At 39.0% G+C, this 17,495-nt stretch overlaps 2 protein-coding genes across 7 annotated transcripts in view; both read left to right on the top strand.

The window, feature by feature from the left end:
* The window catches only part of CADPS2 (calcium dependent secretion activator 2), a 567,905-nt gene that overhangs the window by 281,691 nt on the left and 268,719 nt on the right, over positions 1 to 17,495 (top strand). For all 6 annotated transcript variants that reach the window (XM_069588282.1, XM_069588281.1, XM_069588283.1 and 3 more), the window contains exon 7: positions 6,815 to 6,926. In XM_069588282.1, the coding sequence (XP_069444383.1) occupies positions 6,815 to 6,926 (112 nt within the window). The remainder of the gene's footprint in view (positions 1 to 6,814; positions 6,927 to 17,495) is intronic.
* On the top strand, positions 8,989 to 11,192 carry LOC138439723 (large ribosomal subunit protein uL11-like). The gene has a single exon (XM_069588823.1). It carries the CDS (start codon positions 10,452 to 10,454, stop codon positions 11,136 to 11,138), a length of 687 nt encoding a protein of 228 aa, XP_069444924.1. The 5' UTR covers positions 8,989 to 10,451; the 3' UTR covers positions 11,139 to 11,192.

Raw genomic sequence — 17,495 nt, 5'->3', positions numbered from 1 at the left:
TTTTTATCATTATAAAAGGTTTTAGTGTGATGTTTTTGAAAGACCCTCTCAAAACTTAGAGTGATAAAACTTTTTACTTTAAAGGATGTTTTTCATTTCTGTTATTAAGATTTGCAGTGTGTCAGCTTCCCTGGTAGCTCTACTGGTAAAGAATCTGCCTGCAATGCAGGAGACCCTGGTTCAATTCCTGAGTCAAGAAGATCCCCTGGAGAAGGGATAGGTTACCCACTCCAGTATTCTTGCCTAGAGAATCCCCAGGGATAGAGGAGCCTGGCGGGCAACAGTCCATGGGGTCCCAAAGAGTTGGACACAGCCAAGCAACTAAGCACAGCACGACACAGCATTTTAGACTGTAAATGGTCTTTAAAAGAAAGATTAAAGATCATGTGCAAAAATGGGTTAAGATTCAGAGTACTCTAATGCTCTCCTTTCCAGATTGGTCTTTTTTAATCCTCCTTTCTTTTATTCCCCTCTCTACCCTTTTTCTCCATTGTTGTTCACTTCTTAACCCATAACTTCTTTCTCCCTGTCTCTTTCTTTGCATCCCATTCTCAAGCATCTTTATTCCTTTTTGATCCTTGGAGCTTGTGAGGAGTGATACCTACCTTATCACCAAATATGAGTAAAATAATCCAAATCCAGTTTCTTGGGCAAATTCCCTGTAGAACAGCAGAAAGAGACCTCAGACCTTTTTGAAGTCAATTGCAGAAAACTTGGAAACATTTTCGACTTTCCAGGATGGTGTTTAAGTCAGTGCTACAAAATATCTGATGCTTTGATGCTTAAGTTATGAACAGAAACTTTTCTGTAGGCAAAGTTTGTTGGGTAAATATTACATTATTTTAATCTTAAAATGCCAAAATAATGAGAATGTTAATTTATCTATAGTTTGACTATTTTGTAAAGTAAGTTCAGCATAAAACAGCTTAAGAATTACATATAATTCTTTAAGACTCACCTTTACCTCTGTAATTGAACCCTTATTTAATGTTTTATTTTAAAGTTAGCAATGATGTTATGGGGAGGGAGGTGGGAGGGGGGTTCATGTTTGGGAACACATGTAAGAATTAAAGATTTTAAAATTAAAAAAATAAAAAAATAAAAGTAAAACCAGTTCTTTATTTAAAAAATAATAAAAAAAAGTTAGCAATGTATAGCATAGAATTATGTCATTTTTAATTATATTAATAACTCAATTTCTGTAATAGAATTAATGTTAATTTGGTGAAGACATCATTTGGAAAAACAGTCACTAGTTTGAAAATAAAGCAAAACTATTTGAAAAAGGAGTTTATAACTTTCCTATATGACACCAATAGTCAGACAACATAAAGGAAAAAGATTCCTCAGAATCACAAAATAAGAAATACAGTTGACTCTTGAATAGCATGAATTTGAACTGTATGGGTCCACTTACATGTGGATATTTTTCAATAGTAAATCCTATGGTGTTTCGCAGTCGGTGGTTGGTTGGCTCCACAGATGGAGCAGAACTAGATACAAAGGCCAACCATAATTATATGGGGATTAACCCTCATGCTGTTCAAGGATCAACTGTACTGTGAGATGAGTTCAATAAGCAATGTGTAAGACCTATGTGGAAGTTGAAAAAAATTTAAGTCTTTACCAAGAAATATTGGAATAGATTTTAATTAATGGAGACTTTTCTTTTTCTTGAATCAAATATAATTTGAAAATGTCTATATTCTTTTTGTTCTAACAGATATCTTGTGAAGCTCTAATGAAACTATTGTATTATTAGCACAGTTCAAGAGATAGATTTTTAGGACCAAAACTTTAAAACCAAACTCAACCTTATATAATAATAAATGTATTTGATTTCTAAACCAAATAATATCGGGATAAAAAGAAAAGTGAAACTGCCATTTTAATATTACTAGTGAATTTCAGACAACTTGAAGATTTAAACAGTGGAAATGTGTGAAAGAAACATAGGTTAAATTTTATATAATCTCTAAGAAGAAAATTTTTAAGTAGGATTTAATGTCAAAAACTATAAATCGGATCAACAGAATTGGCTACCTAATATTTTTAAACTGTGCATTTTAAAAAGCCATACATGAGTTAAGTAGAAAATAACCAAGTATGAAAATATTTGCCATATGTATGTCTATCATACAAACAGTTTTTAAAAATTGCCAGTTGGAGAATGACATTCTAACATGTATACTATCATGTGAATTGAATCGCCAGTCTATGTCTGACGCAGGATGCAGCATGCTTGGGGCTGGTGCATGGGGATGACCCAGAAAGATGTTATGGGGAGGGAGGTGGGAGGGGGGTTCATGTTTGGGAATGCATGTAAGAATTAAAGATTTTAAAATTTAAAAAATAAAAAACTAAAAAAAAAAAAAAATTGCCAGTTGATAGAAAGCCTAAGAGAGAAACAGACGATGGTAATAAAAAGGCAAGCCAGAAATGCAAGTGACCAGTAAAAAGACAGTGCTTGACACCAGAAGTTATTTAAAGTGTACTTTATAGAGCCCTGTTCAGTTCTGTATGACTTGATTTATTGTTTACATTTGAGTTTATATGTTGGTCTCCCCTACTAGTCTGAGTTCATTTAGTACGAGATCTGTCATCTTGATTTTTTTTTTTTTTTGGAATGCCCGCTACCTTTCCCAATTCCAGTCACATAGTCAGATAGATGAAAAGATGAAAAGGTAGTCGATGGATGAAATAATTTTGAGATTACATATATTTTTAATTCATTACTGCTGGTTATAGATGAAGAATATAGATTGAGACTGCTTTCAAGTTCTTAGCTTCTATATCACAGTGCATTATGTATTCACAATGAATACAGATTTTGAGTTAAGGGATTTGAGTACTTTTTGACATAACTGTTTTACTGCTCATGGTTTTCAACGTACTTTAAAACAAATACACTATTAACTTTTGAGAATTCTTTCAGATCACAATATAAATCTACTTCTCTAGCTACTTTAAGAGACCATGGGAGGTATCTAGCTGTTGAGAATGCAGAGCAAGAGTGGAAAGAGACATATACTACAGAATATAATGATAAAATTATTTATGTCTATCATCTTGTATTGGAATGTATTTTTTAAGAGGTTAGACTTTGATTACTGACACTAGAATATGTCTGGCACACAAGAAGTACTCAGTAAGTTTTTTGAATGAAGGAAAGGCCCTGATTCTGTTTCTAAAATTGATTTATTTTAACTGGAGGATAATTACTTCGCAGTATTGTGATAGTTTTTGCCATACATCAACACCTGATTCAGTTTTGTGTCCCCTCTTTTTTAATACATCATGCATGGTTTTATATCACATTGATAACTGCCATAGGTAGCAACAAAAATTTTCATTGATGTCACATAATTTACATAATCTTTCCCCTAATATTAGCTATTTAGGTTGCTTGCTTTTGTTATTTATGTATAATGCCACGGGAGAATACATTCCTGCTTATACTTTTTTTTTTAATTATACATGGTTATATTGTTAGGATAAATTCCTAGTAATAGCCTTACTGGGTGAATAGACTGAACATATTTTTTTGGCTCCTGATACAAATTTCCAGCATATTTATTTATTAGCAAGTACATAATAATGTCAGTTATTTCAGTTTGTATATGACTTATCCAGTTTTCATGGCCGCAAAACCCTGCAGTCCTCATAAAGGTACTTTGTAGATATTTTATTCATTTGAAGATTTACATTGGAAGTCTGAGTCCTCATAAATAATACATTCATAGAAGAAGGAAAAGGCAATGCATTTTGAGTCAAAGCAAATTGACAGCAAGGGTAGTGTATTCTTTCATCGCATAATACAGAGAAAATAGCAAGACGATAATAACTGGTATTAATTCCTGAAAGTGTTTAAACATGCCAATTAAGTAGAAAGCAAGAAGTATCATGGTGAATATTGAAAATAGGCCTATTATCTTTTTTCTTTCTTCCGTGCTGCCTTTTTTTGGGTGGAAAGGGAGGGAGACTTTGTATTTTTTAATTAACTCATTATAGAATTCATAAGCATTTTTAAACTGTATGTAACTTTTTAACTTTAATTTTTCAGTAGAGAAATTATCAAGTTTATTAAGTTTGATAACAAATTATCAAATTACCAGTTTTCTTATATCCTGGAATGTTGCAATTTATGAGAACTATCATTGCAGTGTTTTTATTTATGCACTCTTTTAAAATTGCATTTTTGTTGTTGCTGAATGCCTCTAAAAATTTAGACGTCTGGCTGGTACAGTTAGGATCTGCTGATATCTCTGTGCCTTGGATTCTCCCTTCCTGAAAGTGTATTATTTAAGCTTTCCTCACTTCACAGGAGTTGACCATTAGCATTCCATACCCTGTACTCTAGAGTTCCTATACCTTGTTTGTAGGGAGATGAACCCTCATGGATTGCCTCCAGGCCTATGGTATTCATCTATTTCTTGTCTTTATTGGCGTTACTGATTTTGAGACTGGATATCCTGGATTCCCTTCCAAGTTGTATATTATCAGTGATTTCCCATTCAATTTTAGCTCTTTGTTTTCTAATTACTGTCTCTACTTGCAATATATTGATTAGATTCCTTATTTGACTTCTCTAAGGTGGTTTTTTACCTTATCACCATTCCTAGCATAGTGTTAGTTCTCTATTTTTACACAAGTCTAGTAATTGAGAATTAACATGACCATGGGATTGTGAAAAATAATAAACTATTCATACTTAAAGAATATGGTTACTATTGAACACTTTCAGTTCAGGTCAGTCGCTCAGTCATGTCTGACTCTGCCACCCCATGGACTACAGCATGCCAAGCTTCCCTGTCCATCACCAACTCCCAAAGCTTGCTCAAACTTATGTCCATTGAGTTGGTGATGCCTCACTGAACACTTTACATCACCAAATAGGACACCAGAAGTTGACAAAAATATAAAAAGGGTCAAAATTTCAGTCTTGGTAGGAGATCTGAATACCTATATGCTGCTGTATAAGGGATACCAAAGCTCATCAAGAATAAAATAAATTTAAATAGCACAGTAGCAACCTTGACCTTGTATCTATATATATCACACACTACCCACAATGCAGAATAATTTTCAAGTACTTATGGAAAAGTTAGACACACAGATAAATATTTGATAATATAAAGCTGGTTTTAATTATTTTAAAAGATTACTGTCATACAAATTTTATTCTCTAATGTGATACATAAACATAGAACTTAAAAAGGTGAACTTCGTTTGGAAATTTAGTTTTCCAAGTTTGACCACATGATACTCGTTAAAGAAAGGGGTATGTCATGGGAATTGACTCTGGAGTTACTATTCAGATTGCCTGACTGTATTAAGGCCTAAGACCCCTCACTCTAAACTGAAAATCATTCTGTCCTTCCTTATTTTGATTCTGAATCTGTTTTCATTTTTATTCCTGTTTTAACTCTACTTTATCTCAGACCTTCTCAGTTCTATGAAATGGCAAAAAGTTTCTTTGCTAATCCCTTTCTACAAATCTAAGATAGAAATTAAGTTGTTTTCCTTCCTAAATGGATCTCCTCTTTCCCTCTGAAGTATTACATTAATTTCAAAAGAACAAACTAGCATTTTGATGCTAGTTTCTTTAGTCATTGAAACAGCCTCTGCTTTTACTGAACATATATCACTGTATTAAAAATTAAAATTGCATGATAGGAGAAGACGTCATGAGTATTCAATTTTGGTATACGTTTCTCGGGTTTTTTTTTTTCATTTCTCTATTTCAGCTTTCTGAAGAAGCTTTATAAAGTACTTTAGACAGTGCCACTACTTGCTTTTTTTAAAATAAGAGATTGGTGTTTTTATTTAGTGATTTATTTTTAATAGGAATCTTCATTTCATTGAATTTCTCTTTCTTTCGTCTCTGACGTCTTTCTTCCTCTTACTTTACCCAATGGCATTTTCTTCATGCTGTGCTAAATCTCATCTCTCATCTCTCAGAACTACGAGAAACATTTATAAGATTTTTTTTTAATATCAAATGTATGCCAGTTAAGTTTGTAAATAGACTAGAATGAGTTGGTATGTGGTAATGATGAGATGCTGTTAATTAAAAGATAAACCAAGAAAACATGTTAATTTTGTTATGATTTGAAAAGTCATAGACAAATTTACTCTATTCTTTGGAGAGTGTGCTAGGAAATCAATGGCAAAACACTCCTATATTTTATAATGCTTATATCTTTCCTTTTGACATGAGCTTTAAAAAAGCGTATAAAGTAAATGACAAGATAATTGCCTCCACTTTAAAAAATATAAATAAAATGCCTAGTAAAGACTTTACAAAAGGAGCTGGGGTGAAATTTTCAGCATGAAAAAATGGTTTCTGAGACACTGCCTCTTATACTCACTCAGACCCCTAGAAATGTTCCCTAGCCATCCATAAAAATGGTATTGTAATTTATATTTAAGTTAATAAAATAGGTACCAATAGCTATATATACAATGCTTTGCTTTTTTATGGAAGTATAGTTGATTTATAATGTTCTGTTTCAGGTGTACAATAGTGACTCAGTTACATATATATTTTTAATGCTTACTTTCACCTAGATTCTTATGTTTTATAGTCTAATGTGCTATTTTTTTGACCAGCTGAATAATTATTACAAGCTGTAAAGCTTATTGTTATTTTCTTTCTTGACTGCCATCTGTCAGAATCAAAAGGGAGGATAAAAATCTCACTGAGCCACGAAAGATTCTGTACTGCTTGATGTGCCTTCTAAGGAGACACATCTATATGGCAGACAAAACTTAATGCTGCATTTTAAAGAGACTCTTTGCTACTTCATTGCAGGTGGGGAACACAAGGAGACTTTACCACTACTCATCCGCGGCCTGTGGTCAAAGTAAAACTCTTCACAGAAAGCACTGGTGTCCTGGCTCTTGAAGATAAAGAACTGGGAAGGGTGAGTTACAGTCAGCGCCATGTGCCCCAGGCAGCACGATTCTAACTTCTCTTGATTTAGACTTGAAGTATAGTATAGATTTAGCATGCAGTGTGTGAACTACATTAGTAATTTACTTGTAATTTCCTATGAGCCCAGCTTATATCTCAGATTTACTAAACATAATTGCTGTGATTAGACTGTGTTGTGATAGGTCTTGGGTGTGTAAGGGGAACACATAATGTCATAGTCACTGACTGAGCCATTCCCGTCACACGTACTTCACTGGCCAGCAACGGAGTGGTGTGGACCGACTCATCCTTCTTGGTGAAAGGTGACCCTGATTTAAACGTTTCTGTCCATGGACTAAAAGCATCCTCTTTATCTTTGAAGTCATCTGTTCCTTATATTGTGATTAGACTGATTACAGAATGTCTCTATCTCAAGTGCATTTCTCTCTTATACCTATTTTTCTCTGTGCGAAGATTTTTGTCATGCACCTTTTAACACAGAATTATTTCCCCCCCACCACCATGGCCACCTCCTCATACCTAGAATATGAGTGCTGAGTCACCTTAGTCGTGTCTGACTCTTTGCGACCTTATGGATTGTAGCCTGTCAGACTTCTCTGTCCATGCAATTTTCCAGGCAAAGGTACTGGAGTAGATTGTCATTTCCCGCTCCGGGGGATCTTCACAGCCGCCTCTGATTCCTGGCTCTTTCACCTATACTCAGCATCTTCTGACTGTAAAAGCACTCACGTTAACATGTTGTGCTCTCAGCGCCTCTCTGTGGGAAAGATTTTCTGCACTTTTGTTTCTGAAGTAGATGTGTTCCAATGAGTTGTCTATAAAGTTATGTTCTGTAGTGTGGCTCTATTTCACTCAGACCTGAGAGCTGCTTTCATAGGTATTTTCCAGATGATAATACCTCGAGAAAATATTATCCAGAGGATAATAGCTCGAGAAATCTCTCTTAGGGATTTCTCGTGATGATGGATTGCTGCTGTGATGCTCCATGTTGGAGGACACTAGGATTAGTGTGTATACTGGATTTTTTCCCCTTAAAGTTAGGATTGCTATTGATTTCAAATCTTCCTCCTTGTCTGTCTGCACCTTTGAAGTTTCTTTTCATTTCTAGAGATTTTGTGAATCTCTACCCACAGTCCAGAAATTGTGAGTCTGCACTTACATTCTATATTTCCTCTTCTGTTTCCCTGTTGCTACTATTTCTTAATTACCTAAGAGAGCTAAACCATAATGTTCATTTATTCGTGTGCTTGTATATTTGTGCATTTATTCATGCAACAAAGGTGTACAGGTGGCATAATCTGAGAGAAGACCCCTGGAGTTTCCATATAGTATGATGGATTTGTGAGTCCAAATTTTTCATTTAAATTATGGTTGCATTCATTTTACCTTATTCCCTTACTGTGTTTTTCATTGTCTAATAGCAGCAGCCGTTTAAGTCTAATGCTATAATGTAACTTGAGGTATAGTTAATTTATTCTTCAGCTCTCCATATATATATATATATATAAATTGCATATACATATCCCAAAGAAAGGCAATGCCAAAGAATGTTCAAACTACCACACAATTGCACTCATCTCACACACTAGCAAAGTAATGCTCAAAATTCTCCAAGCCAAACAAACGCATGAAAAGATGCTTAACATCACTCATAATCAGAGAAATGAAAATCAAAACCACAATGAGGTACCATTTCACACCAGTCAGAATGGCTGTGATCCAAAAGTCTACAAGCAATAAATGCTGGAGAGGGTGTGGAGAAAAGGGAACCCTCTTACACTGTTGGTGGGAATGCAAACTAGTACAGCCACTATAGAGACGAGTGTGGAGATTCCTTCAGTTCAGTTCAGTTGCTCAGTCGTGTCCTATTCTTTGCGACCCCATGAGTCGCAGCACGCCAGGCCTCCCTGTCCATCACCATCTCCCAGAGTTCACTCAGACTCACATCCATCAAGTCCGTGATGCCATCCAGCCATCTCATCCTGGGTTGTCCCCTTCTCCTCCTGCCCCCAATCTCTCCCAGCATCAGAGTCTTTTCCAATGAGTCAACTCTTGGCATGAAGTGGCCAAAGTACTGGAGTTTCAGCTTTAGCATCATTCCTTCCAAAGAAATCCCAGGGCTGATCTCCTTCAGAATGGACTGGTTGGATCTCCTTGCAGTCCAAGGGACCCTCAAGAGTCTTCTCCAACACCACAGTTCAAACTCATCAATTCTTCGGTGCTCAGCCTTCTTCACAGTCCAACTCTCACATCCATACATGACCACAGGAAAAACCATAGCCTTGACTAGATGGACCTTAGTCGGCAAAGTAATGTCTCTGCTTTTGAATGCCTTAAAAAACTGGAAATAGAACTGCCTTATGACCCAGCAATCCCAGTGCTGGGCATACACACCGAGGAAACCAGAATTGAAAGAGACACATGTACCCCAATGTTCATCGCAGCACTGTTTATAATAGCCAGGACATGGAGGCAACCTAGATGTCCATCAGCAGATGAATGGATAAGAAAGCCATGGTACATATACACAATGGAGTATTACTCGGCCATTAAAAAGAATACATTTGAATCAGTTCTAATGAGATGGATGAAACTGGAGCCGATTATACAGAGTGAAGTAAGCCAGAAAGAAAAACACCAATAGAGCATACTAACGCATATATATGGAATTTAGAAAGAAGGTAATGATAACCCTGTATGTGAGACAGCAAAAGAGACACAGATGTATAGAACAGTCTTTTGGACTCTGTGGGAGAGGGTGAGGGTGGGATGATATGGGAGAAGGGCATTGAAACACGTAAAATATCATATGTGAAACAAATTGCCAGTCCAAGTTTGATGCATGATACAGGATGCTTGGGGCTGGTGCACTGGGATGACCCAGAGGGATGGGATGGGGAGGGAGGTGAGTGGGGGGTTCAGGATGGGGAACACATGTATACTCGTGGCGGATTCAAGTCAATGTATGGCAAAACCAATACAGTAATGTAAAGTAAAATAAATTAATTAATTAAATTTTAAAAAGTATGTAAAAAAAAATTCTCCAAGCCAGCCTTCAACAGTATGTGAACTGTGAACTTCCAGATGTTAACCTGGATTTTAAAAAGGCAAAGGAACCGGAGATTAAATTGCCAACCTCTGTTGGATCATCGAAAAAGCAAGAGAGTTCGAGAAAAACATCTGCTTCTGATTTATTGACTAAGCCAAAGGCTTTGACTGTGTGGTCACAACAAACTGTGGAAAATTTTTAAAGAGATGGGAATACTAGACCATCTGACCTGCCTCCTGAGAAATCTATGCAGGTCAAGAAGCAACAGTTAGAACTAGACATGTAACAACAGCCTGGTTCCCAATCAGGAAAGGAGTACCCCAAGGCTGTATATTGTTACCCTTCTTATTTAACTTATATGCAGAGAACATTATATGAAATGCTGAGCTGGATGAAGGACAAGCTGGAATCAAGATTGCCTGGAGAAATATCAATAACCTCAGATATGCATGGGACACCACCCTTATGGCAGAAAGTGAGCGGGAACTAAAGGGCCTCTTGATGAAAGTGAAAGAGGAGAGTGAAAATGCTGGCTTAAAACTCAACATTCAGAAAACTAAGATCAGCTTTCGGCTTTCGGCTCGGAGGAGACAAAGGTGCAACTTTCTTTGGTCGTCCCGAATCCAGGTTCATCCGACACCAGCCGCCTCCACCATGCCACCTAAGTTCGACCCCAACGAGATCAAAGTCGTGTACTTGAGGTGTACCAGTGGGGAAGTCGGTGCCACGTCTGCCCTGGCCCCCAAGATCGGCCCTCTGGGTCTGTCTCCAAAAAAGGTCGGTGATGACATTGCCAAGGCAACTGGTGATTGGAAGGGTCTGAGGATTACAGTGAAACTGACCATTCAGAACAGACAAGCCCAGATTGAGGTGGTACCTTCTGCTTCTGCCCTGATCATCAAAGCCCTCAAGGAACCACCAAGGGACAGAAAGAAGCAGAAAAACATTAAGCACAGTGGAAACATCACTTTTGATGAGATCGTCAGCATTGCCCGGCAGATGCGGCATCGGTCTCTAGCTAGAGAGCTTTCTGGAACCATTAAAGGGATCCTGGGGACTGCCCAGTCTGTGGGCTGCAATGTTGATGGCCGCCACCCTCATGACATCATAGATGATATCAACAGTGGCGCAGTGGAGTGCCCTGCTAGTTAAGAACTGCAAAGGAAAAAGAAAAATAAAGGATCATTTGAAAACCAAAAAAAAAAAGAAAAGAAAACTAAGATCATTGCTTCTGGGCCCATTACTTCATGGCAAATAGATGGGGAAACAATGGAAACAGTGAGAGACTTTATTTTGGGGGGGCTCCAAAATCACTGCAGATAGTGACTGCAGCCATGAAATTAAAAGACACTTGCTCCTTGGAAGAAAACCTGTGACCAACCTAGACAGCATATTAAAAAGCAGAGAGATTACTTTGTCAACAAAAGTCTGTCTAGCCAAAGCTATGGTTTTTCCTGTAGTCATTTATGGATGTGAGAGTTGGACTGTAAAGAAAGCAGAGCGCTGAAGAATTGATGCTTTTGAACTGTGGTATTCAGGAAGTCTCTCAAGAATCCCTTTGACTGCCAGGAGATCCAACCAGTCAGTCCTAAAGAAATCAGTCCTGAATTTTCATTGGAAGAACAGACGCTGAAGCTGAAACTCCAATCATGTGACCACCTGATGTGAAGAACTGACTCATTTGAAAAGACACTGTTGCTGCGAAAGATTGAGGGCAGGAGGAGAAGGGGATGACAGAGGATGAGATGGTTGGACGGCATCACTGACTCAATGGACATGAGTTTGAGTAGGCTCTGGGAGATGGTAATGGACTGGGAGGCCTGGCGTGCTGCAGTCCATGGGGTCACAAAGAGTCGGACATGATTGAACGAGTGACTGAACTGAACTAATGCAACTTCTAAATAATGTGCACGAATGGTATATTTTCCAGTTGTTTGTATATCTGAGAAAGGCCTTGTACTCCTGTGTTCGCATCATACACAAAAGACAGTTTTTCTATCTGTATAAGAGTTTCTCAGCCTCAGCACTATTGATGTTCTGAGGAAGATAATTATTTGCTGTTGGGAGCACTCATGTGCATTTTATGGTATTTCAGTAGCATTACTGACCTCCAGTCAATATATGCCAGTAGTCTCATCCCCTCTTAAGTAAAGTCGATAAGAAATGTCTCCAGACATTGCCAAGTATCCCCTGGGAGCAGACCTGCTTGCAAGCCATTGATCTATACTAATGACCTCAATAGGTTCCATGATTATGAATGTGTTCATGGGTTAATGACATCCCATTTTTAAATTGTCTTCCTTGGAGCTTTGGATTTGTATATCTAGCTTGCATACTTTGGTATTTCTAGTGTATTAATGGATATCACACACTAAATATTTTTGAAATAAGAACTTTTGATGAGCAACCCCATCCAGTCTTCCATAGAGGTTGTTGTCAAGGCAGTGACCTCAGTTTGCCCTTCTTTTCTTCTTTTTTCTAATATCTAGTCTATTTACAAGTTCTGTCAGCTTTTTCCTAAATTTATACTGAGTTGGTTCACCCTTCAACATTTTCTCTACCCTGATTCAAGACAGTTTCTCACTAGTAGTAGCACTTACTGCTTCCTCATTTGTCATCCTGTCCCCTCTGATTCAGCTTTCACACATCAACCATTATTATCTATGTAAAATTCAACACAGAAGCACATCATTCTGTCTTTAAAAGCTTACATTGTCTTCTCACCTATTTGGAAGAAAAAACTCAGACTCTTCATCGTAGTATGGGTATGCCCAGGAAGGGTTCTCAAAGTGGGACCCTGTACCAGCAGCATCAGCAACACCTGGAAGATGGTTGCAAATTCAGATTCTCAGGCCCAAATCTCTCTCTGCTAAATCAGAAATTTGGTGGGTAGGATGCCACAGTCTCTTTTAACAAGGCCTCATCATTGGACAACCAACATTGAAGAACTCCACTCCAACAGGTCTCTCTAAATTTATCTCCTATCATGCCCACCTTGTTTGCTATGATTCTTCCTTCACGCTTGGCTTTCTTTCCTCAAACATGATCAGATTTTAAATTTTGGGTCAGGACTTCCCTGGTGGTTCAGTGGTTAAGAATCCACCTGCCAATCTAGATGCTTGTATTTATTTTGACTGTTTCATCTATTGGACTTCCCTGATGACTCAGATGGTAAAGAATCTGCCTGTGATGCAGGAGACCTGGGTTTGATCCCTGGGTCGGGAAGATCCTCTGGAGAAGGGAATGGCAATCCACTGTAGTGTTCTTGCCTGGAGAATCCCATGTACAGAGGAGTCTGGCAGGCTGCAGAACCTGGGGTCGTAAAGAGTCAGACATGACTGAGCGACTCACAACAACAATTGCATCTATAAGATTCTCCACTACAGTGAATAGATATAGTGAAAGTGGACATTCTAGTCTTATTCTTGATCTTAGGGAAGAAACATTCAGTCTTTGAGTATTAAATGTAGCATTAATTGGGACTTCCCCAGTGGTCCAGTGGTTTAAGAGTCTGCCTGCCAATCCAGGGGACATGGGTTTTATCTCTGATCCATGAGGAATCCACATGCCATGGCCAGCTAAGCCCATGCGCCACAACTGTTGAAGCCTGAATGCTCTAGAGCCCGTGTTCTGCAGCAAGAGAAGCAGCTGCAATAAGCCTGCATGCAGCAACGAAGACCCAGTGCAGCCAAAAGTATATTTATTAATTAATTAATTTTTTAAAACATGTGCACTCACACACAATCAGAAGAAAACGGTGGTCATCTCTGGATGGTAGAGCTGTTGGTAATGTTTTCTATATGTTTATCTACTTTTACATGTGGGGTCCCAAGAGTTGGACACAGCTTAACAACTGAATCACTACCACCACACAGAAACAGCTTAAAAAGTTTAATCTGAAGAAAAAGGCCTTACATCATCTGAAGTCTGTAGTCTAAAATGATATAATTCTGTATCTGGGGATCTTGGCTGAGTGAAGTTTTCAAATTAAAATTTAGTGTGGTATTTGAAAGATGAGTAATCAGCCCTTAAAATAGATTGATACCACAAGGTGATACCATTAAGTGGCTGTAATATAAGAAACTGACAATAAGAAATGTTGACAAGGACGCAGATCAACAAACTTAAACTTACAATGTATTGTATGACATGTTCTAAAAGAGGCAATACTGTAGAAACAGGCAATAGATGAACTGACCAGGGATTGACCCAAGGGGGAAGTGGTTGCCTGTAAATGGTGTTCAGGGATCTTTCAAGGTGAAGGAGTATTTATGTGTGGCACTGGACATTGGGTATATGGATGTATGCATTTGCCTGAACACATAGAACTGCTCATTACAGGAGATGAGTCAAGATGGAGGAGTAAGAGAATGTGGATGTTTGAACACGTCAAAAATAAACCTCCATGTCTAACAGTTCTCACTGAAAACTAACTGGAAACTGGCAGAAAGACTCCTGCACAGCCAAGGCTGTAGAAAAGATACAAATATCCAGCATGAAGAGAAGAAAAGCAATCCTCTTGAGCCTTGTGACCCTGCACAGGAACTTAGAGAAGAAGCGAGAATACAGTTGGACCCCTGCCCTAGGGAATGTGCAGTGAGAGCCGCAGATTACACACCTTAGTCCTGGGGGCCTACACAGGGCAGACGATGCCCCTTGGCTGCTGGAGAGCTGCTGGGAAAAAAGTGTAGGAGCCCTACAATCAGCTTGTGAGCAGCAGGAGTGCACTGGCTTCTCCCCCACGTCAGAGTGGAGGGAGGTCTGTCCTGGAGGCTGCCAGGTTTCCCAGGACACTGGACCTGAGGCAGCCACGACTGCAGAGGCTACCAAGTTCTGGCCTGGGCCATTGTTGAGCATTTACTTAAGCAGCCTAGATCTCTGTGGCAGCCAGTCCACCACCACTCACCACCCTGTACGTTCTGAAAGTCCACGTGGGTTCCCCCACCGCGCAGTGTTGTTCCACCACGGGGCAAGGGTGGCGGAGGCTGGGAGGAGTGATTAGCTGTGAGCGACAAAGGGATTTGCACCCGAGGCTGTGTCTGAGCAGAGTGAGGGAAACAATTGTGGATGCACACTCAGCACAGCAGAGAAAGCTTGGGCCTCTGCCTGAAGCAGACAGGAGCATAGAGCCCCCTGTGTGTCCCGTTTGCTTCAGCACTGCCCACTGCGGGGCATGGGTTTCCAGTACAGAGAGAGGGGAAAAGCCATCCTTAAAGGGAATAGAGCCAGCTCAGGCTCACCCTCAGGGATTCTGCCGTAGCAACTTGAGATCAGACCTCTCTTCCCATAGGCTGTCGAGGGTCACTGAGCAGAGGGGAGGACTGGCCGCACACCTGGCTCTACCCTGCCATCTCCAGTCCCACCCCCTACCAAGGCCATAGCTGCTGGCACACCCTGAGCAAAGACATGACTGGTGTTCACATCAAATCCAGCTCTCCTACCAAAGGCATTGGGCACATCTGCATAGGGACTCTCCCACGTAACAATACTTCTTCAGGACCACAATAGGTAACTTTCACCTAAATTCATAGTGGCAGAGAAAATTAACCAAAAGGAGGTGGAAGGATTGCTGTCATTGAAACAGCAAAAGAAAACCTCTGAACAAATAATGAAATAAACAGCTTGGCAGATAAAAATTCAAAGCACTGGTAATAAAAGTGTTAACTAAATTAGGGAAAAGGGTAGATACATTCAGTGAAACTGTTAACAGGGAACTAGAAAATAGGAAAAAAGATACAATCAGAAATGAATACAAGAGCTGAAGTTAAAAAAAATCACACATGAAAGTATGAAGAGTGCACTAAGTGATACAGAAAAACACATAAGTCATCTGGAAGATAGAGTAATGGATATCACCCAGTCAGAACAGCAAAAAAAAAAAAAAAAATTTTTCTTTTTTTAATGAAAACAGTTTGAGATCTCTGGGATAACATTAAGCCTGCCAATACTTGCAGTATAGAGGTCCCAGAAAGGAAAGGAGGAAAGGAGTTCGAAGATTTATTTGAGGAAACTGTAGTGGTAAACTTTCCAAACTTGAGGAAGGAAATAAATATCCAGATATTGAAAGCAGAGCATATTTTAAACTTGATGACCTCAAACAGACCCACACTAAGCCATAATTAAAATGACAAAGATAAAGAATTATAAATGCAGAAAGACAAAACAGTCAAATACACAGGAATCAGGGTCGGACACGACTGAAGCGACTTAGGAGCAGCAGCAGCACCACAAGGCTATCTTCTCTACAGAAGCTTTGCAAGCCGAAAGGGAGTGACGTGATATATTCAAAGTGCTGAAAGGGAAAAACCTGTAACCTAGGATATCTTCCCAGCAAGATTATCATTTAGAATAGAAACGATAAAGAACTTCTCAGGCAAGCAAAAACTGAGAGTTCATTAGTACTAAACCTATTCTAATAAATATTAAAGGGTCTTTAAAAGATACTCAACATCACTCATTATCAGAGAAATGCAAATCAAAACCACAATGAGGTACCATTTCTCACCAGTCAGAATGGCTGTGATCCAAAAGTCTGCAAGCAATAAATGCTGGAGAGGGTGTGGAGAAAAGGGAACCCTCTTACACTGTTGGTGGGAATGCAAACTAGTATGGCCACTATGAAGAGACCAGTGTGGAGATTCCTTAAAAAAACTGGAAATAGAACTGCCTTATGACCCAGCAATCCCACTGCTGGGCATACACCCGAGGAAACCAGAATTGAAAGAGACATGTGTACCCCAATGTTCATCGCAGCACTGTTTATAATAGCCGGGACGTGGAGGCAACCTAGATGTCCATCAGCAGATGAATGGATAAGAAAGCCATGGTACATATACACAATGGAGTATTACTCAGCCATTAAAAAGCATACATTTGAATCAGTTCTAATGAGATGGATGAAACTGGAGCCGATTATACAGAGTGAAGTAAGCCAGAAAGAAAAACACCAATACAGTATACTAATACATATATACGGAATTTAGAAAGATGGTAATGATGACCCTGTATGCGAGATAGCAAAAGAGGCACAGATGTATAGAACAGTCTTTTGGACTCTGTGGGAGAGCGAGAGGGTGAGGGAGAGGGTGGGATGATTTGGGAGAATGGCATTGAAACATGTATAATATCATATAAGAAACAAATTGCAAGTCTAGGTTCAATGCAGGATACAGGATGCTTGGGGCTGGTGCACTGGGATGACCCAGAGGGATGGTATGGGGAGGGAGGTGGGAAGGGGGTTCAGGATTGGGAACACGTGTACAGCCGTGGCGGATTCATGTTGATGTATGGCAAAACCAATACAATATTGTGAAGTAACTAACCTCCAATTAAAATAAATTTAAATTAAGTAAATAAAGAAAGGGTCTTTAAGATAGGAATCTATCAGTCAGTCACTCAGTTGTGTCTGACTCTCTGTGACCCCATGGTCTGCAGCACGCCAGGCTTCCCTATTCATCAACCCAACTCCCAGAGCTTGCTCAAACTCATGTCCAAAAGTCAGTGATGCCA

The sequence above is a fragment of the Ovis canadensis genome, chromosome 4 (assembly GCF_042477335.2).
Source record: "Ovis canadensis isolate MfBH-ARS-UI-01 breed Bighorn chromosome 4, ARS-UI_OviCan_v2, whole genome shotgun sequence".
Classification (NCBI taxonomy): Eukaryota; Metazoa; Chordata; class Mammalia; order Artiodactyla; family Bovidae; genus Ovis; species Ovis canadensis.
The sequence above is the reverse complement of the archived record's forward strand: the minus strand, read 5'-3'. Positions and strand labels throughout refer to the sequence as shown.

Bases quoted from the DNA above. Each gene is read 5' to 3' on its own strand.
- LOC138439723 (XM_069588823.1), top strand. From the start codon at position 10,452: ATGGCAGAAAGTGAGCGGGAACTAAAGGGCCTCTTGATGAAAGTGAAA.